At 34.0% G+C, this 18575-nt stretch overlaps 1 protein-coding gene across 1 annotated transcript in view; it reads left to right on the top strand.

Annotated features, from left to right (window-relative positions):
- Window positions 1-18178, top strand: part of LOC137929830 (uncharacterized) — a 52006-nt gene extending 33828 nt beyond the window's left edge. Inside the window, exons 4-14 of the mRNA XM_068772943.1 lie at window positions 8072-8601; window positions 9073-9298; window positions 10487-11129; window positions 11769-11945; window positions 12323-12485; window positions 12576-12691; window positions 13480-13696; window positions 15178-15298; window positions 15895-16049; window positions 17128-17272; window positions 17691-18178. Of these exons, the coding sequence (XP_068629044.1) occupies window positions 8072-8601; window positions 9073-9298; window positions 10487-11129; window positions 11769-11945; window positions 12323-12485; window positions 12576-12691; window positions 13480-13696; window positions 15178-15298; window positions 15895-16049; window positions 17128-17272; window positions 17691-17882 (2685 nt within the window). The 3' untranslated portion in view covers window positions 17883-18178. The remainder of the gene's footprint in view (window positions 1-8071; window positions 8602-9072; window positions 9299-10486; window positions 11130-11768; window positions 11946-12322; window positions 12486-12575; window positions 12692-13479; window positions 13697-15177; window positions 15299-15894; window positions 16050-17127; window positions 17273-17690) is intronic.
- The last annotated feature ends 397 nt before the right edge of the window (window positions 18179-18575 follow it).

Below are 18575 nucleotides of genomic sequence, written 5' to 3'. Positions count from 1 at the left end.
AAGCTGCACCTCCCCCGTATCAACAGGAGACCACTTCGCGTTGCTGTCCTTCTTGGATTGGCTTAAGTGGACGATGTCCTTTTAGTCGCCTCTTACAGGCAAGGGATACTTTAGCCCTATTCCAGTGGACCCGGACCTCGTCGCAACCGTCTTCGGGCAAGATCAACCCTCTCCAGAACCCGCTCGATTGCCTCTTTATGCGCCATGACACCCAAGAGTGAACCTCTTCGCCAGTACTGCCGCTACTGCAAGTGACAAAGAAAGGTCCTACCCGATTTCTTGCACCAGGATGCTCCGCTTGGACTCCCAAGCAGGGCATTCGGTGAGCGTGAGCTGCGGGGAATCCCGGGATAGACGTAATCTTTCTAGACTCCGAAGGGACTTAACCTAACCTAACCTATATCTTTAAAATTAAATCGGAGTTATCATGTTTGACTTAAAAACTGTGGTATTATTTTAAACATTAGCCTATCTGGTTCATACCAGGCGGTATCCCTATTAACGATAGAAGTTTCTAGATCTGGCTCAAAGATCTCCGAAGGGAAGTTGGTTTTGGACTGGCACTACATATACATTCCTACTCGTTTATATCCGAAAGGATCGAACATCGACTTAATTTGTTGCTATTGCCTAACATTTCTACTTCGGACAGCATTTGTACTGGGAGAAGTGTTAGTAAAAACTCCATTCACGCTTCTATTTATAATAACTGAATGTCTGCGTTCAGAGATTTACAAGCGGCCGAATTTTATAGTTAATTTTGAAAAGCGCTAAATTTTTTACAAAATGGTGTCATATATGTGATTCTTAAATAACGTAGTAAAATATAAATGTTATGTAAAGTATAAATATTTTAACATTTGACTTTATAAAAATATCGCATAAAAAAACTGCTTCATGTGTCTTAGTATTATATGAAAAGTGGTCAATAAATACATGCCTTGGTTCAGAAATTTTATAACTTTATTTAATAATATTTTTCAATATTTATTTTAAATTTATACTTTTCATCAAATATTCTATATGTATATATATTAATTGTTGGATTTAAATCTTAAATTATTATTGCTAAAATATTATAATTGTATCCAAATTTGAGACATGCATTCTTGTGATAGTATATTCACTTTATGTTTACTTTTAATTGAATATTTCCCGCGGTTAACGAGTATTTTCTAAAGCGACTCTATTTCAAAGACTATCACGGATGTTTGTGGTACATAATATTAATAACAGCATGTAAAATCGTCAATGTATAGTCCACAACGCGATCGATTCTCGTAAAATATGTTATTTATTTTCCAATGCTCCGGTTAGCGGGGATTTTGGTCTACACCAATGTCTACACAATTTGACCAAAGCGTTAGATTATCAATCTTATTGTTTGGTAATAAAGCTCACGGGGAAGTTCATAATGCGATGTTAATGACCGTACCGATGTTGTGACGTCACGAATCTGGATTTTTTCGGAAAAAACCGGTCGCATGAAAGTCGACCGCATGCCAAGGTACCCGTATTTCCGAAAATTACTTGAAAATTAGTTTATACGAAGCACCACTAACTATAATATAAAATGATATAGTTAAATTTTACAAATTTAATTTTATTTATATATTTACGACAATATATTATAAATTTTATTTATTTTTAATTCTTTTTTTATTGTTAAGTCTCATAAACGATTTTAATTAAAAATTAAAACTATAAGAGTAATGCATTGATTTAAAACGTGTAAAATTACCAAATACATATCTACGTAGGATTTTCACTAGTTTTTATTTAATATATTTTAACTTTATACCATGATAATGTTCTTTTCGAGCTGAAGTTTTTTAGTTATTACCAAAATGTAATGACGTCAAAGTTCACATAATACTCCGAAGTATATATGTTGCACATATATAGAATTCCATCTTACTTGTGTACCTATTATATCTGTTTATATATGTTACACATTTTTTAGTGTATACAATATCCGTAACTATCGCAACGCTAGGACACAAAACACACATCGAGCCCTCGTCGGACGCAATGCACCGAACAGGCATGAGCAGGCAAGAGCGGTAAGGGTCGGCCCGCCTGTCGCTTACCGCCGAGTAGTCCTCACTTCCCCAACTTGCACTACACTACAGTAACAACACTATACACCTACATGGGTGTAGTCCTTCTTCATGAAAACGTCTTCGTTGTAACTGCGGTACGATCATCCATCGTAATCAATATAGATGACACAAAGTCTAAGCCTGATAGAAGTAAAGTCAGTCATGAAATTAAATCTAAATCACCAATCGCTGATAACCAATAGCAACTTTCTTCCAAACTCTTTTCAAAAGGCGTCAACATTAGTTTCAATACGGAAAAGCTACACAAAACCAAAATAACTAGCAGCAAAATTTTTAACAGAAACAATAGCATATCCGTAACTATATTTAGATCTCTGAATCATGTAAATTGAAGTAGATCATAGAACATAAACTTTTTAAATATTGCAAAGTATTAATTTAAAACTTTAAAATAAATTGCTTTACTTTGAAATACGGCAGATTGAGGATGCAGTGCAAATAATAAAACAAAACCGTCTGAATTTATTGTAGACGTTTTTAAGTTTAGGAATCTTTTGGATAGCCTGTAGTTTTAACATGAAGCAAGCCATATAAAGCTTTCAACTTTATTCTAGTTATTGAACTCACGTGTACACATGTGGTCACAGTGAATCAAACTTTATTAAATTTGAATAAATTATAGTAAAAATGGAAGCTTTACAACAATTTTAGGCTACATTCACACGGTTAATTTAGATCCAGGGGCATTCAATTTTGTTTTTGGTCGTGTGAAAGAATACACCTGATAATTGACTTCTGACATCCTTGTCGCACATCGCACAGTTAACACAGGTCGAAGCGGTCCGTGGAACGAAACCCTTCCTCAGCGAGCTATGCGGCAATATAAATTCATGTCGCGTCCCTTCGGTGAGCCTAGCCTACGTCGAAGCAACGGTGAAGGCAGGTGCCGTCTCGCTACGTGTAATTTTAACATGTTTATTGTATATATTTTTCTTTTTTTTATATAAACATTGCTTTTTTAAATAATTAAGTATACGCATAACGAATGGAATGCCGTAAAATTAAAACAATATAGTCTATTACATTCATTTATTCTAAAAAATATATTGCCTAGAAACTTTGGAATTTTTTTTATGACAATGATTGAAACGTTTGCGTTTGACAGTTCACGCGCTGCAAATTTCTATTGTCATTTAACACGCGGATCCGTTAGTTTTGGTGTTAAATTTATTAATTTCATATTTAATCAATAAATACCACCCAAACTAGAGATTACTGGTTTATTCAATGTTTTTCTCAACAAAAACCTATTTAAAATATATATACTATTCTATACAATTTTATATTTAATATTTGTATATATTTATTTACTTTATTGGAAATAAATAGTAACAAAAGGCAGTGAGAAAGTACAAACTTAGAAGCTTAGAAGTATAAAATTAGTTACAATTGTTACATTATAAATATCCTACTAAGAACATTTAATGAATCAAAGTCAAACTATAACAAAACTTTACCAAAAAGAGATCGTAGATCCATCCAGAACACACTGTAATAATTACGAGTCACAGCAAGCCATTATATAACAATAATTATTTAATTAATCGTTTTTTCCTTTATTTATCTATATTAATATGTTAAAATTATACGGTAAAGGACTGAGACTTGCGACAGTAGATCACGGGTTCAATTCCCGCGATACAATTTTGAATAATACACACTTTGTGCATTAATTGTACAGTATCATAATTGCACATAAAACAAACTTCCAAGGGATGGGTAACAGCGTCGTCTGCGTACCATAATACCACACTGTGAGCGCCAACTCGCCTGCCAAGTGATGCGATTATGGTATATCCTCCATACATATGTATGATTGACAGGCATCTATGAGCTGAAACAACAATTTTTTGTAAGATTTCGAACCTCAAATTGAATTACATAATTTGAAAATTTCAAACTTTTCGTACTCTTTTTTTCAGTTTGGAAAATTGATTTTGTATATAAAATAAAATAACTTCGAAAGAAGATCATTAAAATTGCCTAATTGTTTTGAATTATGATGTATTAATATTAAATATTACATAAGTATTTTCAACATAGCTCTCTCTATGTCTATTCCATGAGCGAATACATTAGTCGGACGATCCCAACATTTTGAGAGTCGAACATTATCAGCCGGTGAAAGTAACCCATAAATAAGCCCATGGACGGAGTGTATCGAATTCAAATCGCTGATGCGTGATAAAGATGCCATTGAAAACTGTATGGTGGCTCACTGAAGCAATTAAGAAACTTTGAACGCTTGTCAGTTCTACTGATGGACATCTCGTAGACTTGTTCAGAATATATTCGTATAAAATAAGTTACCTTTGTACGTAGATACATATTATAATTCTTGATATTTTTATTTATTTATATAGCTTGAGCAATTACCGGAGTTTTTAATTTAATAAAAAAAATTAAATATTAAATTGGACTATAGCAATGAGATAAAAAAGTTAAGTCTCTTTTTGCAGTCACACTAGGAGTACAAGTGTATGTATAACTTGTTGGTTAAATTTTTAAGTAATAATACTTAAATACTTTCTGCTGGCATTAGGATCCGAAAGGTTCTCGAGTGGCGACCACGAGCCAGTAAACGTGGCTTGGGTAGACCCACTTAGGTGAACAGATGACATAGTTCAGGTCACTGGATGCGGTACCCGCAGGACAGGTCATTGACGTTCTTTGGGGGAAGCTTATCCCTTGCTGGGCATTCATGGGCTGAAAATAAAAGAAAAAGAATACTTAGGGCTGTGTCCGAAGAGTATTTATAGAGGATGGAAGAAGAATTGTGTTTGTCATTAAAACCGCTGGAGCGTTAGATTCTTTGAAGACATTGTTACGTTGTGAGTTGAAAGACGTATTGAAGGATATATTATTGATATTTTTATCGATTTCATATAAGTGATGACGTCATCATCGACATCATCATCTTTTGCGCTGCTGAAATAAAAAGGTTTATTACCTTCCACATACAAATTTCCCATAGGGTTGATGGACTTCATCTGTGAGTGGATGTCCAACGCTGTACTTGCCGATACGTATACGTATTTCTCCCTAATTTAATACAATTGTGTAAGTAATGATTGCCAGTACAAAATATCTCTCCAAATTATAAATTTTTTTAACATTAGCTTTCCCTTGATTTATTAGATATTAGAAAATTTATAAGTAATAAAAACTAGCACTCATAAAACACATTGCACTGTAGTACTGTCGTGTTCGATCCGATAAATTCGACTTAGCGAAGCGGCACGCGAGTAAGCTCCCTGGCACCACACATGCGCACACGCATCCGGTCGCGCAGTAGAACGCCGCACAAGCCCCACACCACCGGGAACTGTGATACACAATCGAAATGTTCTTTGTTTATCGCACAGTTCCACAAACATCGCTTCTCTGTTGCCTTATATGTAGTTCCACAGATATTATTGTGCAGCACATAAAAGTAATGATTTTTTAATTAAACCTGTGTTCACGTAAAACAGTGAAAAGTGTTAATTGTAACAGAGTAATTGTGAAATATATATAAGTGATATCGTCGAAATGTTCAGTTCATAGAAAATGGTCGAGTTCGCTCTTGAAAACGTACGAAATATTTTTAATTTATTTTTATTATCATAAATAGTTTAGCTATAGCTTCATGAAAACTATGATATTTGATTTATTTACCTCCTTTATAATTGCGAATTGAAAGAACTTATTTTTAAATGTTTTAAATTTTTAGTATTTACTTATTTATTTTACATACATTTAATGGATAAATAGTATACTCGTACTACCACGAGAATACCAGAACAGTCAAATTTGATAGAAGCTTTAATCAAATCGACCATCCCTATAACGATATTGGATTAATATTAACATGTCCACAAATATATAAATAAAATCAATTTTCATCTCTATTAATTTTAAATATTTCATTAACATTAAAAGCATCTGTGATTTCCCACTGCTGGGACACGTGCTTATACGTTTTAGTTCCTTTCATACTTCGTATTAAAATATTAGTAATTTCTAGCAATATCCTCTTATTGATACGACGTCGCCAAGAACCGAATCCGCAACGTTTTTTTATCAGTCATACTAATATACTGAAATACTATATATGTATATAAGCTATTATTATATATAAAATTTATTAGAAATCAAATAATTTCTATTGTCAACAATACTTTTAACATGAATAATAGTAATCTAAATGGTGTACATAAACTCTTTTAAAGCCTAAAACTTGTCCCCTCTGCTTCTATTCGTGAACTCTTGAGGAATGATCGTGGTCATATCCTGTCGGTTCTGGTGCGCCTACTGCTTTCGCTGAGCTTCATCATGTAGCTCAATGATTGGCGGAGTAAGAGCATTCATTCATTGGGGGTTAAGAAGCAACAGCAAATACCAACTCAGCTGGACCAATTGTCATCTTCACCAATACGCACCGTATGGCGACAGCCGACCAATTGGGCTCCCGGATACCCCCTTCTAGACAAATGGTTATTATCATACACCCGGTGGGACCACCCATCCGGAAGAGTCAAGTGTCCTTAGAGCCCAAATACCACCTAAAAGCTACAACGGGAAACCACTTCACTATTATTCCACATGAGTCATGCAAAGGTCAAAAATATTTCCAATGATCGACATATTAATATTCTAAATTCAAAGTGATTCACTGATATGATCATCAGATAAAGATTTTCACAGTTGGACATAAAACTACCCATAGATCTCCAGTAGGAACGATTGAAGGCGGCCTTCGGATCTTCAGACAACCACAACAAGGCCGTCTGTTCATCTTGTAAGTGGATGTGGTAGGCTGAGCTTGCTGCTTTATGGTTTCCACTCCAAAACCTTAAAGCACAAGCAATTATCTGTTCTACTACCTACGTAGCCTGTATGTACACTGTATTAATGTCAGAAAGAATTATTCACGTCATCATCATGTGATGATAGATAGACGCCCGTTGTAAGGCATAAACCTCTCCCAAAGGTCGACAAGATACCAGTTACTTACCGCGACCTTAATTATGCTGTTTTTAAAGCCATACATTTCTTATGTATATACAAAACAGTTATTTGAATAATTTTCCCCTTTATGTTCCATTTGTGGAAGATTTACAGGTTCGCGTATTTCTTCATGCGTAGAAGTTCTTGCCAATACGCAATTGTTACTTCGGTTCCCATAAAATACTATCGTAACAACACACTTGCTTTCAAACGCTTCTTTTGCGTCCTCAATTGTTCTGGACCAAGCGACTCGTACGAAATCTGACGTTACAATTTCCAAATCCCATAATATCACAGCCTCATCTATTTTTGATTTCTATTTTTATGATTTAAATGTTATAGAAACCTATATATATTATATGGATCATTAGTAAGGCTTTAGATATTTTTATACATCTTAGTACCTCAGTATTCTCGATTATATTTTAAAAAGCTATTCATATCAATGACATGTTTTACAAAATTTTGTACAAAGACCCTGAATATTGTTGAAAAAAAAATATTAATGAAGATATCCTTATTTTAAATGAATAAGTACTACAACTTTAACGATTGCATTTTTATTATATATTTCCTAATATTATTTATAAGATTGTCATAAAGTATATATATTAGTCTCTTTCTTAGTTAGGATGGACTTCCGCGAGGTAACGCCTGATCCTATTAGATAATAATGTGATACTTTAGGAATGGAGAAGAAGGATGAAAGGCGATGGATGAATGACAATAATGCTCATGGAATAAAAAACTTTGTGATGGATGAAAGAAAGAAAGAAAAAGCATGAAATATACTGTAAAGGTATAAAGAACACTAATGTTAATAAAAAATGAATCTGACATACTTATTCCTAAAATTATAACATCCCTGTTCCACACAAAAAAAGCTAGTTCGTAAAAAATTGACAAATAGATATTATTTTTTTTTAATATATGAAATGAAGTAAAATATTTCTTTACAGAACCAACAAGCCGGCACCTCGGGTGACTTCAGACAATATCACGATCAAAATTACAGTTACACTATGCATCAAAACCAGAATCAAGGTGCAGTGGCGAGAAACGTACAAAACTACGAATCACCGAAACCTCCTATACCAGCCAAAAACTACGGAACCAAAGCCGACGTACAAAACAATTCACATCACATAACAGTCACAGTTGAAACCGGTAAAGATAACACTAGAGATGCACCCAAAAGTGCAAAATCTGTTAGCAAGACATACCACACACTTAAAGATATGATATCGAGTAGATTTAAAAGCAAAGATAGTAATGACAATGAAAAAAGCGAGGAACCAAGTCTGAATAATATTGAAGAGCGAAAGAGGCCTGAACCAGAGCAAATAACACCAAGGGATACACCGACAAGGAAGGTTGAGCAAGGGATTTACGGAAGGCCCATGCCACAGGCGAGACCTGATATGCAGTACTCTCATGGAATGACAAACAATATTCATAATCAAGCATATCCCAGCCCATCTCCGCATAGGTAAGCAACTGACACAAACATTGCTCATTTTCCAACTTAAACTATTGCTATAAATACATTCACTTTTAGCAATGGTAGTCTATTTCTTTAAGAATATTTCTTAGATCGAAGTCAAAGATTCCATTTATATGCCAACAATTAATAACTGTTTAGTTGTTCTAATTACAAAAAAAAATATATCAAATGCTTGAAATTTCCTACTTTTGTTAATATTTCCTAATTTTCACTTGTCTTACATTGTATGCGAGTCTAAATTGTTACTTCATTTGCAATTCGCTCTATTAGACCAGCTAAGCATAAGGTTATATAATTTCGAACGTTAAAATTTGAGTGCTCATAAATTTTACGTGAATTATTTATACCACTGTTAAAAACAACAGTAGACTGCAAGTATGAAGTGAAAAGATTATAAATTATTTCAAATATATGCATTTTAGACATTTAAATGCAATTTGCATGTTCACGTTCCAGACAGTTGATGCAACAACAAATAGTCCAACAGCACATGATGCTAAACCAACAAGCGAGATCACAAGAGATGTTGGCGTCACCGCACTCACGTCCCCAGGCTCTTGGAGCTGATGCCCTTTATCAGCAATACGGTCCACCTGGAAGGCGCAGTGCGGTTTATCAGCGAGACATGGATGTAAGGTCTATGGCTAACTTCACGTCTTTGAAATCTGGACCTCCAAATCAGGTAAAATTATTTGTTACACCCGATGAGCCTAGTATATTTCTTATATATTCATCTATTTATATACGATAGGATTTAAATATTTAAAACTGGCTTTTCTATAGATTTTGGATTGTGAAATGTTACAAGCTTTTGGCAGACCTATAAAAATTAGATAAAAACGAACAAAAGTGGTTAAATAATCATTGTTATTTTTGCGTAAAGCTTTTTCATAAATATTTTTTGTTTGATTAAATCATCATACTCTTTTTTAGTTTTTTATAATGAATTAAACCTTGTTTTTATTTCCATTTCAACATAATTTAAATTTCAAATGTTAGTCAATATTGTTAGTACAATTAACTTATTAATCAAATTTTAGTATGGTTAGTTTTTTCTTCGATGTGGATCCCGTTAGGGTGAAGGCCACCTCTTTCACTTTCCAGAATTTTCTGTTCTTAGTAAATGTCATCTAGTTGTGCCCTTCCGTTGCAACAATATAACCAGCCTACAATTTAACTGGTTTACCGACATTTCTTTTTTCTAATGGTCCTTTCATACGAGTCACTTTTAGGGTCAACCTATTGTCTTTATTCCTCGAGATATGACCAGCTCATTACAATTTTGTTGGTATGGAAAAGAAAAGTGTTCTTTTCACTATATATCTCTAATTCTTTCTCTCCTTATGAACTTGTCACGTTTGATAGTTCAGTTACATTAACAATAATAGATATATTTTGTGCTTAACTTTAGTTCTGCTTTTAAATTCTTCATATTGTTATTATAAGTTTTTATGTCTCTATTCACGGCGATTATTTGCCAGAATGTCATTTTGTAAATTAATAAATAAATATAGTGCTATTCACAACCTATGATCAAGAGAGTTGGTTTAAAAATTACAGCAACAATTTCTTTGCAACGCCTTTCTCACTTGACCCCGTACTATTCTCAGTGCAATCACCGACATCCACACAAAGAACAATTGTTCCCAACAATTAAATAATTCTTCCCACGCGGTGTTCTGCAATTACACCATGTACTTGCTTTTGATGGGATTCGAGTGTCTCTGAAATAGATTTTATGTCCATAGTAAAGCCAATTAATTTATTAGATCATTGTTACTTATGAAACCGGAAATACATCACAAACCACAATACATCGCAAACCTAGATAAAAATGACAAAATCTCGTAATAAAATTTTTCATTTTCAGTTTGACAATTCACATTCAAGACCCGATTTGAGAAGTCCACAACAGTTAGAGAGGGAAATAATAAGACAAAGAGGTTTAATAGAAGGTAGGAGGGCTGCATCACACCCACATCTGCTAGATGAACCTCCTCAGAGGCAAGAGGTTAATGTTCCTCAACTTCACGAGAGATCAAGAAGAAATTCACATGGTAATCTTCTTGACGGACTACCTATAGAGAATAGCCCACAAAGGAATACCATAGAAGAAAGAGAATCAGATGATGGTGGATTTAGGTTAAGATTAGCAGCGCAAGAACGTACCAACTACGAGGAACGGGTTCGGACAAGCGGAAGATCGATAGAATCAAACAGACAGGAACGCTTACAAGAACAAATTTATAGAAGAACACCAGAAAGTAACAGAGAATCTCGTCGAACACCAGATTCCTTAGCACATAGGCATAAAGAAGAAGCAGGTAGTTATCAGGGGCCTGACAGAAATGATGAAAGTGCAAGTCAAAAGTCTGCAGACAGTGTATATAACTCCAGTGGTAAAGCTGAAACGTATCATCCTCAGCCTTCTTCCTCCAGACAAACTCCTAACAGAATAGAAGATTTGAAAGCTCATGGAAAGAAAGGAGCTAATGGCTCAGGTACTAGTTCAGGTACTACAGTAATGTTATTTTTAAATCTAGAAGTGAACGCTACATGCATAAAAAGGCTTAATAGAGACTGTGATACAAAGTAATGATTCCTAGGATCTAAATATTCGATATTAAATAAATTAAAATATCTTTTTCTTTAAAAGTATCATTTCACATCGGCGAGTAGCGACAGTAATTTCATTTCACTTGCAAGCAAGTTGAAAGTTACTAAATCAGACCCTATTAGAAAGAAGCACAACACTGTTGAGTTTTATCAGCATCTCAGAACTGTCAATTTTATCGCTAAAATTTGTAATTTAAGTACAATAGTTAAGTTTAATAATAATTATTATTAAAATTACAGTAATTAAACTTAAAACACTAAAAATTAACACACAAATATGCAAAAACTATAACAATAATAGACAGACACATATGGAAACGTTTAATTTATTATTCAAAACGGAATGGTATCCGCCTGTGTGTATGTATGTGTGTTGCGTATGATTTGTGTGTGTGCATAGGGACCTGTTCGGCATGGTACCACGGACGAGCCACTTCCATAAGCCCATGGTGTTTGGTGTAGTTTCTTTTATATTAATAAATAAGGCTATATCATTATTACTTCATAAGATTTTTGATAGTATTATCAAATTTTAGATTATGATAAGAACGGAGGTCAGTCATCCAACGTGGACTCGGGTAGAGGCAGCGTTGCGTATTCCAGCGGCCGAAGACCTGAAGCCAGTCCCCACGATACATCAGCAGATTCGGATGCCGTAATACATCCGAGGAATCAGCCTCAACCTGGTACAAGTCAACAACAAGTTGGACCAAGTATGTACCTGTGTAATAGTGGATTTAAACTATGATCAGATTTATCAGTTAAGTCGCAGCTGGACATAGACCTATCATATAGACTTCCTATAGAATCGGTTAGAAGCGGCCTGCCTCCAATGTTTTTCGACGACCTTGTGGGATTTTTCTTAGAGCCAGTAGGTCTTGAAGGTATTGACAACACGAAGTCCAAAGTAGAAATGTGGATATAGATTGAACTTAGCCCATGTTTATCAGAAAGTAAAAGTTCCTGCTTAGATTGGGAAACACGAAAAAGACCCCAGCGCTATGTGGCCTGCTTTGATTTATACTCGATGACATTTAAATAAAGACTGACAAATATCTGATGTAAACTTTAAATATATTTTACATTCCAGGTGGTGAGAACGAGTGGGCAGATCTTGTAGAATGCGAATTACGTCAGATACTGGAACCGAAGCTGTCTACTTTGCGCCTGGACTCCTCCGCGAGCTCCGATGGATCTGTTACACCTCCATTACCACCTCTATCTCCTTCTTCTGATCTGCACAAGCGAAATAGGTAAAACTCTTCTCTTGTACTATGTACTAACTTTTCTGACTCATAACGATATTTTAAAATTGAGTGTCTGTATCAATATTGCTATTCCAGCCTACCTGGTCGCTCATCAGAGTATCCTGAGGAGCGTAGAAGAAGCCGGGAGTCTCCTAGGTGGCACTCCCATAAGAAACACTCTTCCAAACGGGACCACCATTACAAGAAACACCGTAAGTTATCAAAAGTAGATTAATATTTGATTCATATTGAGATAAAAGATTTTTTCAATATATTAACCGGTAAGGCTTATTTATATATATGGTGATTAGACATAGAGGAACTAGGGTGTAAAATCTCGAAAGCTTAGGAAATCCTTTTCTGGAAATTAATGTATGGTACATTCTATCAAAGGTCAACAGTTCCAGAAATATTAAACAATGTAATGATTATATAGTAAAAATAGCGTTTCCATTATTCAAATCAAAACATATTAAAATCAATGGAATCAGGCGTTACCTTGCGGAAGTCCATTCTAAGTAAGAAAAGGACCAATATTTAGCCACTTCCGCTCATGCAGTGGTAGTCGTGCAACAAAGTGCACCGCCCGCCAGCCCGCTGATAAATGCGTATGCGGCAAACAATGCGAATCACACAATTGCCACCACCAAATCACTCAACACGTGTTTCACCCCTCCACAGGGTATCTTCAAGAGTTACGTTACACCGATTAGTGCCAAACACAGAGACTGTTTTAAAAAATTAAATATTGGCCCTTTTCTTACTTATATTAAAATTAATTATGAAATATATACTGACTGATGTTATTTATATTTGGTATTAAAATTTGTATACTCTCTTAATGTAATGTTTATTAATAATAAAGTTATGTAATTTAATAATATTTAATAAGTTTACATTATGTACGTCGCGCTAAAAAAAAATTTAATTGGCCCATTGATTTAAAAGGTTTCTAACCCCTGGTGTAAGGCATTAACTAATAATTACAATGAATTTCCAGTATTCGGGCTGGACACAACAGACGTGACATCCACAACTACACGCAGTCTTGACTTATCTTCACTCCTGGGAGCAAGGTCTGACAGCGACGCGTCAGGAGGCGATGCGCGTGCAATCCGACGACAGCTGCGTGGACTTGAGAACATGTATGCTGAAGTACTGCAGCTGCTCGGTGTCAGAAGACCAGCACCAGCGCAGCCACTAGCTTGGGACGCCAGGTGAGAGCACAGACATAAACACACTCAAATTTCCTCTGGTCCAAAGCAGAACTATATTTTCAAATAAAAACTATGTAAATAGTATATTTCTTCTCTCACCTCTACTTAAATTATTTAAAACTTACTATGCCCATGACTTCGTCCGCGTGGAATTTAAAAAAAAAGTTAATATCGTTTTTTTTTTGTTCAAGAATTTGCTAAAATCAAAGTAGCCTAACTTACTCATTATTACATCTACTACCTGCCATTAGAAGTCTCAATCTGTCCAGACATCACCGGGATTAACCAAAACAAATTGACAGACAGACTAAAATTATAAAAACGTAATTTCAGTATAAGTGTCGTATATATATTCATATTCAGGCCGTAAAAAGCAGTTATTTTAATATTACAAACAGACAATTCAATTGTATTTATTTGGTTAGATATTTTTGTGATACATATCCTCTAAGAGTTTTTTTTATTTTCGTTTCGACGTACAAGAAAGATAAATATTTGAAACAATAAATAATGTGTACAGAACCTTGTTAAGAACATCGAAAGATGCTAGATGTCAGTTCCAAGTATTGTAAATCTATATGGAAGGCCTATATCTAGCAGTAGACGACGATGACACTTTGAAATAAAAAACAATTGTTTATTTATTAGAAACAGCGAAAATAATGTTTAAAATAATTTTTCTCTACCTTAAAACTTTTTAAAAAATTCTAAGTTTGTTTCATTAGACATTCATCATTTCAAGTTTTTAGTTCATCAGAGTTGATATTACAATGTATACATCAAAAATTGTTAAATTTAATTTAAATGTAGCAACTGTTGAGTTCTGGCTCTATTTAGATAAGCAACGGTAGCTTAATAACAAACTGACTGTACTGACCATTTTATATTGTTAAAATAATTGACGATTCAAAATTAAATGTAATTGCTTTCTTAAATTAAGTAATATAAAATCACAGATGTAGGATGTATCCTGAAATAAAATATGTATATCCAAGCGATATTAAAACGAACACGCTTATCATCTAGATCAGGGCTTCTTAAACTATGGGTCGCGACCACAAATGGGGTCGCGCAGCAAAATTCTGGGGTCGAGAGACTTTAATGTCAAATATTTATTTATTCCATTTTATAACACCACTAGAGGTGGCGGAATACACTGGACTTGCAGTGTCTGGACACGCGCATTTCTTGAAGGTTTTAAACTAATATAAAGACAATTTTATAATTTTTTGTGCAATTTTTAATTTTAGATTTTTGTATGTTTCAAAATGAATTAAAAAACTATATCTCTTCATATGTATATGTATATTATTACCTAATAAATAAATCATCAAAAATATTAATTTATTTTTCTTTTATATTTGTATGGGGTAGTCAAGAAACTCGCAATCATAAATGGGGTTGTGAATGACAAAAGTTTAAGAAGCCCTGATCTAGATCGTTCTAGAATAACACGATATAATTTTTTTTTTCACGAGGAGGCTTTCATCGAAGCGAAGGTACGGCAGCATGTCTTCGCTTCCGTCCAGCTCGGTCAGCAGTCGACCCATCAGGGATAAGAGACGCAGTACCAATGAGCATAGAAAGAAACATGACTTGAAGGTATATCAAATTATTACCATTTAGCATAAATAAATAGATACATATTACAGATTCTGACTATAGGAAAGAGTTAAACAGATTTGTCATAAATGCCACAAGAGACGACAATTGGTCTTTCAAAATTTTACTGACAATTGCAAATAATTTCGAGTCTATCGAGACATACGTGTTCCATTTTTTTTTCAGACTACTGGTTTCAATATGTCCTACCTAAAATGTCTAATGGGACACATGACCCTTAGCGTAAAAAGGGCGTAAACTGCATTCATAAAACTAACATTTCTTTATATAGTATCCACATTTACACAAAACTCGACATCAGATATGTCACAAGTATAAGAAAAATAAATCAGACTCCAAAGGGTTAATGAAATATTTCCTGTAGATGTGGCGAGGCTTGGTGGTATGACGAGATGATCAAGGTCACCTGTAAATCGTTGGATACGGGCAGCTGATGAACCGTCATCGTGATTATTTTTGGGGAGGCCTATGACTGGAAGTCAGCGTTCATCGATTTACATGATGATGATATTTGTTTTAAATTATAATTTTTTTTTTATAAATCAGTAATTAATTGGTTTTTAATTAATTTCCAGGGTATCAATAAAAGATTCCAGAGGCTGGAGTCGCATGTGGTGACGTTGGCACGGTCAGTCGCCCACCTGTCCAGCGAGATGAGGACACAGCATCTGGTCATGCAGGAGATGGACAACATACGTGCAGAGATCGCTGCTCTGCGGCACATGTATAAGTGAGTTGAAGACTAGTTCAAGACAAACAAGAATAAAAAGAAAACAAAAAATTATGTGGCGTTATTAGTTCTAAATAATAAATAGTAAGAAAGAAATATAATAAATGAAATTAAGAAATACAATTAATTTATGTTGCAACATTAACTATCTGAAAGTTTAGAAAACGCCTAGTAAAATTTTATTCAAAACTTTGCCGGTAAATCCAGCAGTTGCAGTTTTAATAAATTTTTACTTGCTACTTATTGTTATGCTTAAGAGTATGTTTTCAATGTACTAAATGTTTATTGAAATTTGCAAATAAGGTATAATATATAATTTCTAAATTTTATAAATAAAATATCACACTTCAATTCCAAGTTTTAGAAATACGGTATGATATTTTATATCTAAATTTCTGTTTACTAAATTTTAGGAATACGGTAAAACGTTGTAAAATTCTAATTTGTAAATTTCATAAATAAGATACCCGGCGAGAAATATTGCACATCGATCTTTGGAAAGAAACAATTGGCTAATTTCGACTTCGTAGAGCACTATCTCTGTCCCACAATACCTATGTGACGTTTTGTCAGTCGTTGTTTTTCGTTTGATAGAGATAACGCACTACGAAGCCGAAATTAGCCGATTGTCTCTTTCTAAAGTTCGATATGAAATTTTCATCGCCTGGTACTGTATAACACTTTATCTCATAACTTATAATTATCACATTTCACAAATAAAGTATAGCACTTTATTTCTAATATCTGCATTTTAGAAATAAGCTTTAATCTTCTATTTTTAAATTTAAATTTCATATTTTTAGATAATCATATTTATATAAATAAGTAACTATACAATAGTTATATTTCAACGGTATTGTTATTTTAAGATTGGAGCTATAACACATGTATGTGAAGAAAACTTTCGTCAAATATAACAGACCAAGTATTCAAATTACCTTCGTCAATACGTTTAAAAAAGTGACCATTTTAAGCACTTGGAAATCCTTTTATACCTTTTCAAATATACCTTTCTAATGTCTAAGTTTTAGAAATTTTACAAATTAATAACATATGCTTTACTGTTGCTTATTCACAGGTCACAGCAGTTCATTCGTTCAGGTCACCAAAGACACCTCGACCCGTACTCCTTCAGTAATCCTGACAGAGTGAAGCGCTTAACGAAATTCTTTGGAGATGAACCTCCGCTTATGAGGCTGTTTCTTAAAAAGCTTGGCTACGAGGTAAAGCTTAAGACACATTAAATTCATAATATCTTTAATCAATTAGGCATTTACATGAGCTTTTGAATCATCAATTATTTTAACATAAGTAAATTACTAATGGTTCGGAACATCTGCAGAGGAGAGCTTAGAAGAAACACAACAGTAGCCATTTCTATATATAATTTAACATTTTTTTCATATATACATTATAATATTGACAATGTAAATGACTCAATAAATAGTTTCATATATTTCGATCAACTATAAACTTTTAATTTTAATTTTATTGCTACAATAATTTTACTAGAATTATTTCTCTTAACAATAAAAAACCATTCAAAATATTATAAATGTGTTAAAAACTTAAGATAAATGTGGCAGATATATTGACAATTTTAGTGTTCATCCTATTATATTTTTTTATTTATTTCTACAGAAATACGCAGCGCTGTTGGAAAAAGAGAAAGTGGGAGCAGCGGAACTGCCTTACGTGGGAGAAGATAAATTGAGAGCTCTCGGAGTACCACTGGGGCCGAGGATGAGGATATTAAAGGAGGCTGGCATTCACCAAGATCTGCACCACGTGCGAGATGACCACAACACCACCACCACGCTTGCTATCGTCTAAAATCGATTCCGGAGCTGATCCACTACATCCAGATTTACATACCCTGGACAGTAACTTTAACTTAAAATTATACTTCTGGCTACTTGATGTTTGATTTTTAAATAAGCGACACCGGGGCAACTGTCCCATTCTAACTACATAGAGATAACGTAGATAGTCTAGTGATAGCTACATTGATATTCCAAAATACCATCTTAATGTTTCCATACCAGGCTACACTTAACCAAGTATAATGAACAGAAGTAAATATGACAAGGATAAGACGAAAGAAGATTCAATTTCACAATGCTTAAAAAATAAACATGGTACTTAAGAATAGTTTTATTTATAAAATATAAACAATTTTTTTATTAACACAATTTCACGAAGAGATATATAAACTGTTAAGGCAATAAATTAGAACGAAGCGATGCCTATATGATGCTAAAATAATGAGAGATATGAATGACGATAAGCTTTCTCGCATAGACTTATAAAAGTCAAATTTTTCCATGTTTATTCAAGATGAATAATTTTAATCGTGATATGTATACTCGTTGACATCTAATCAGATGCCAATTTGAGGCAGGGCCTTCAGGATACATTTAGATGTGTTGATGGCAGCCATGTCATATTTGGACGGAACCATTGACCCAGACAAAGTACTAGCTGCTACTCTATAGGACTCTTTATAAAAGAAAATCATCTCTTAAT

Source organism: Battus philenor, unplaced genomic scaffold (assembly GCF_028537555.1).
Source record: "Battus philenor isolate CCGP_79_NKW_IND1 unplaced genomic scaffold, ilBatPhil1.0.hap1 SCAF_11, whole genome shotgun sequence".
Lineage (NCBI taxonomy): Eukaryota > Metazoa > Arthropoda > Insecta > Lepidoptera > Papilionidae > Battus > Battus philenor.
This window is presented reverse-complemented; position numbering and strand designations above follow the sequence as displayed.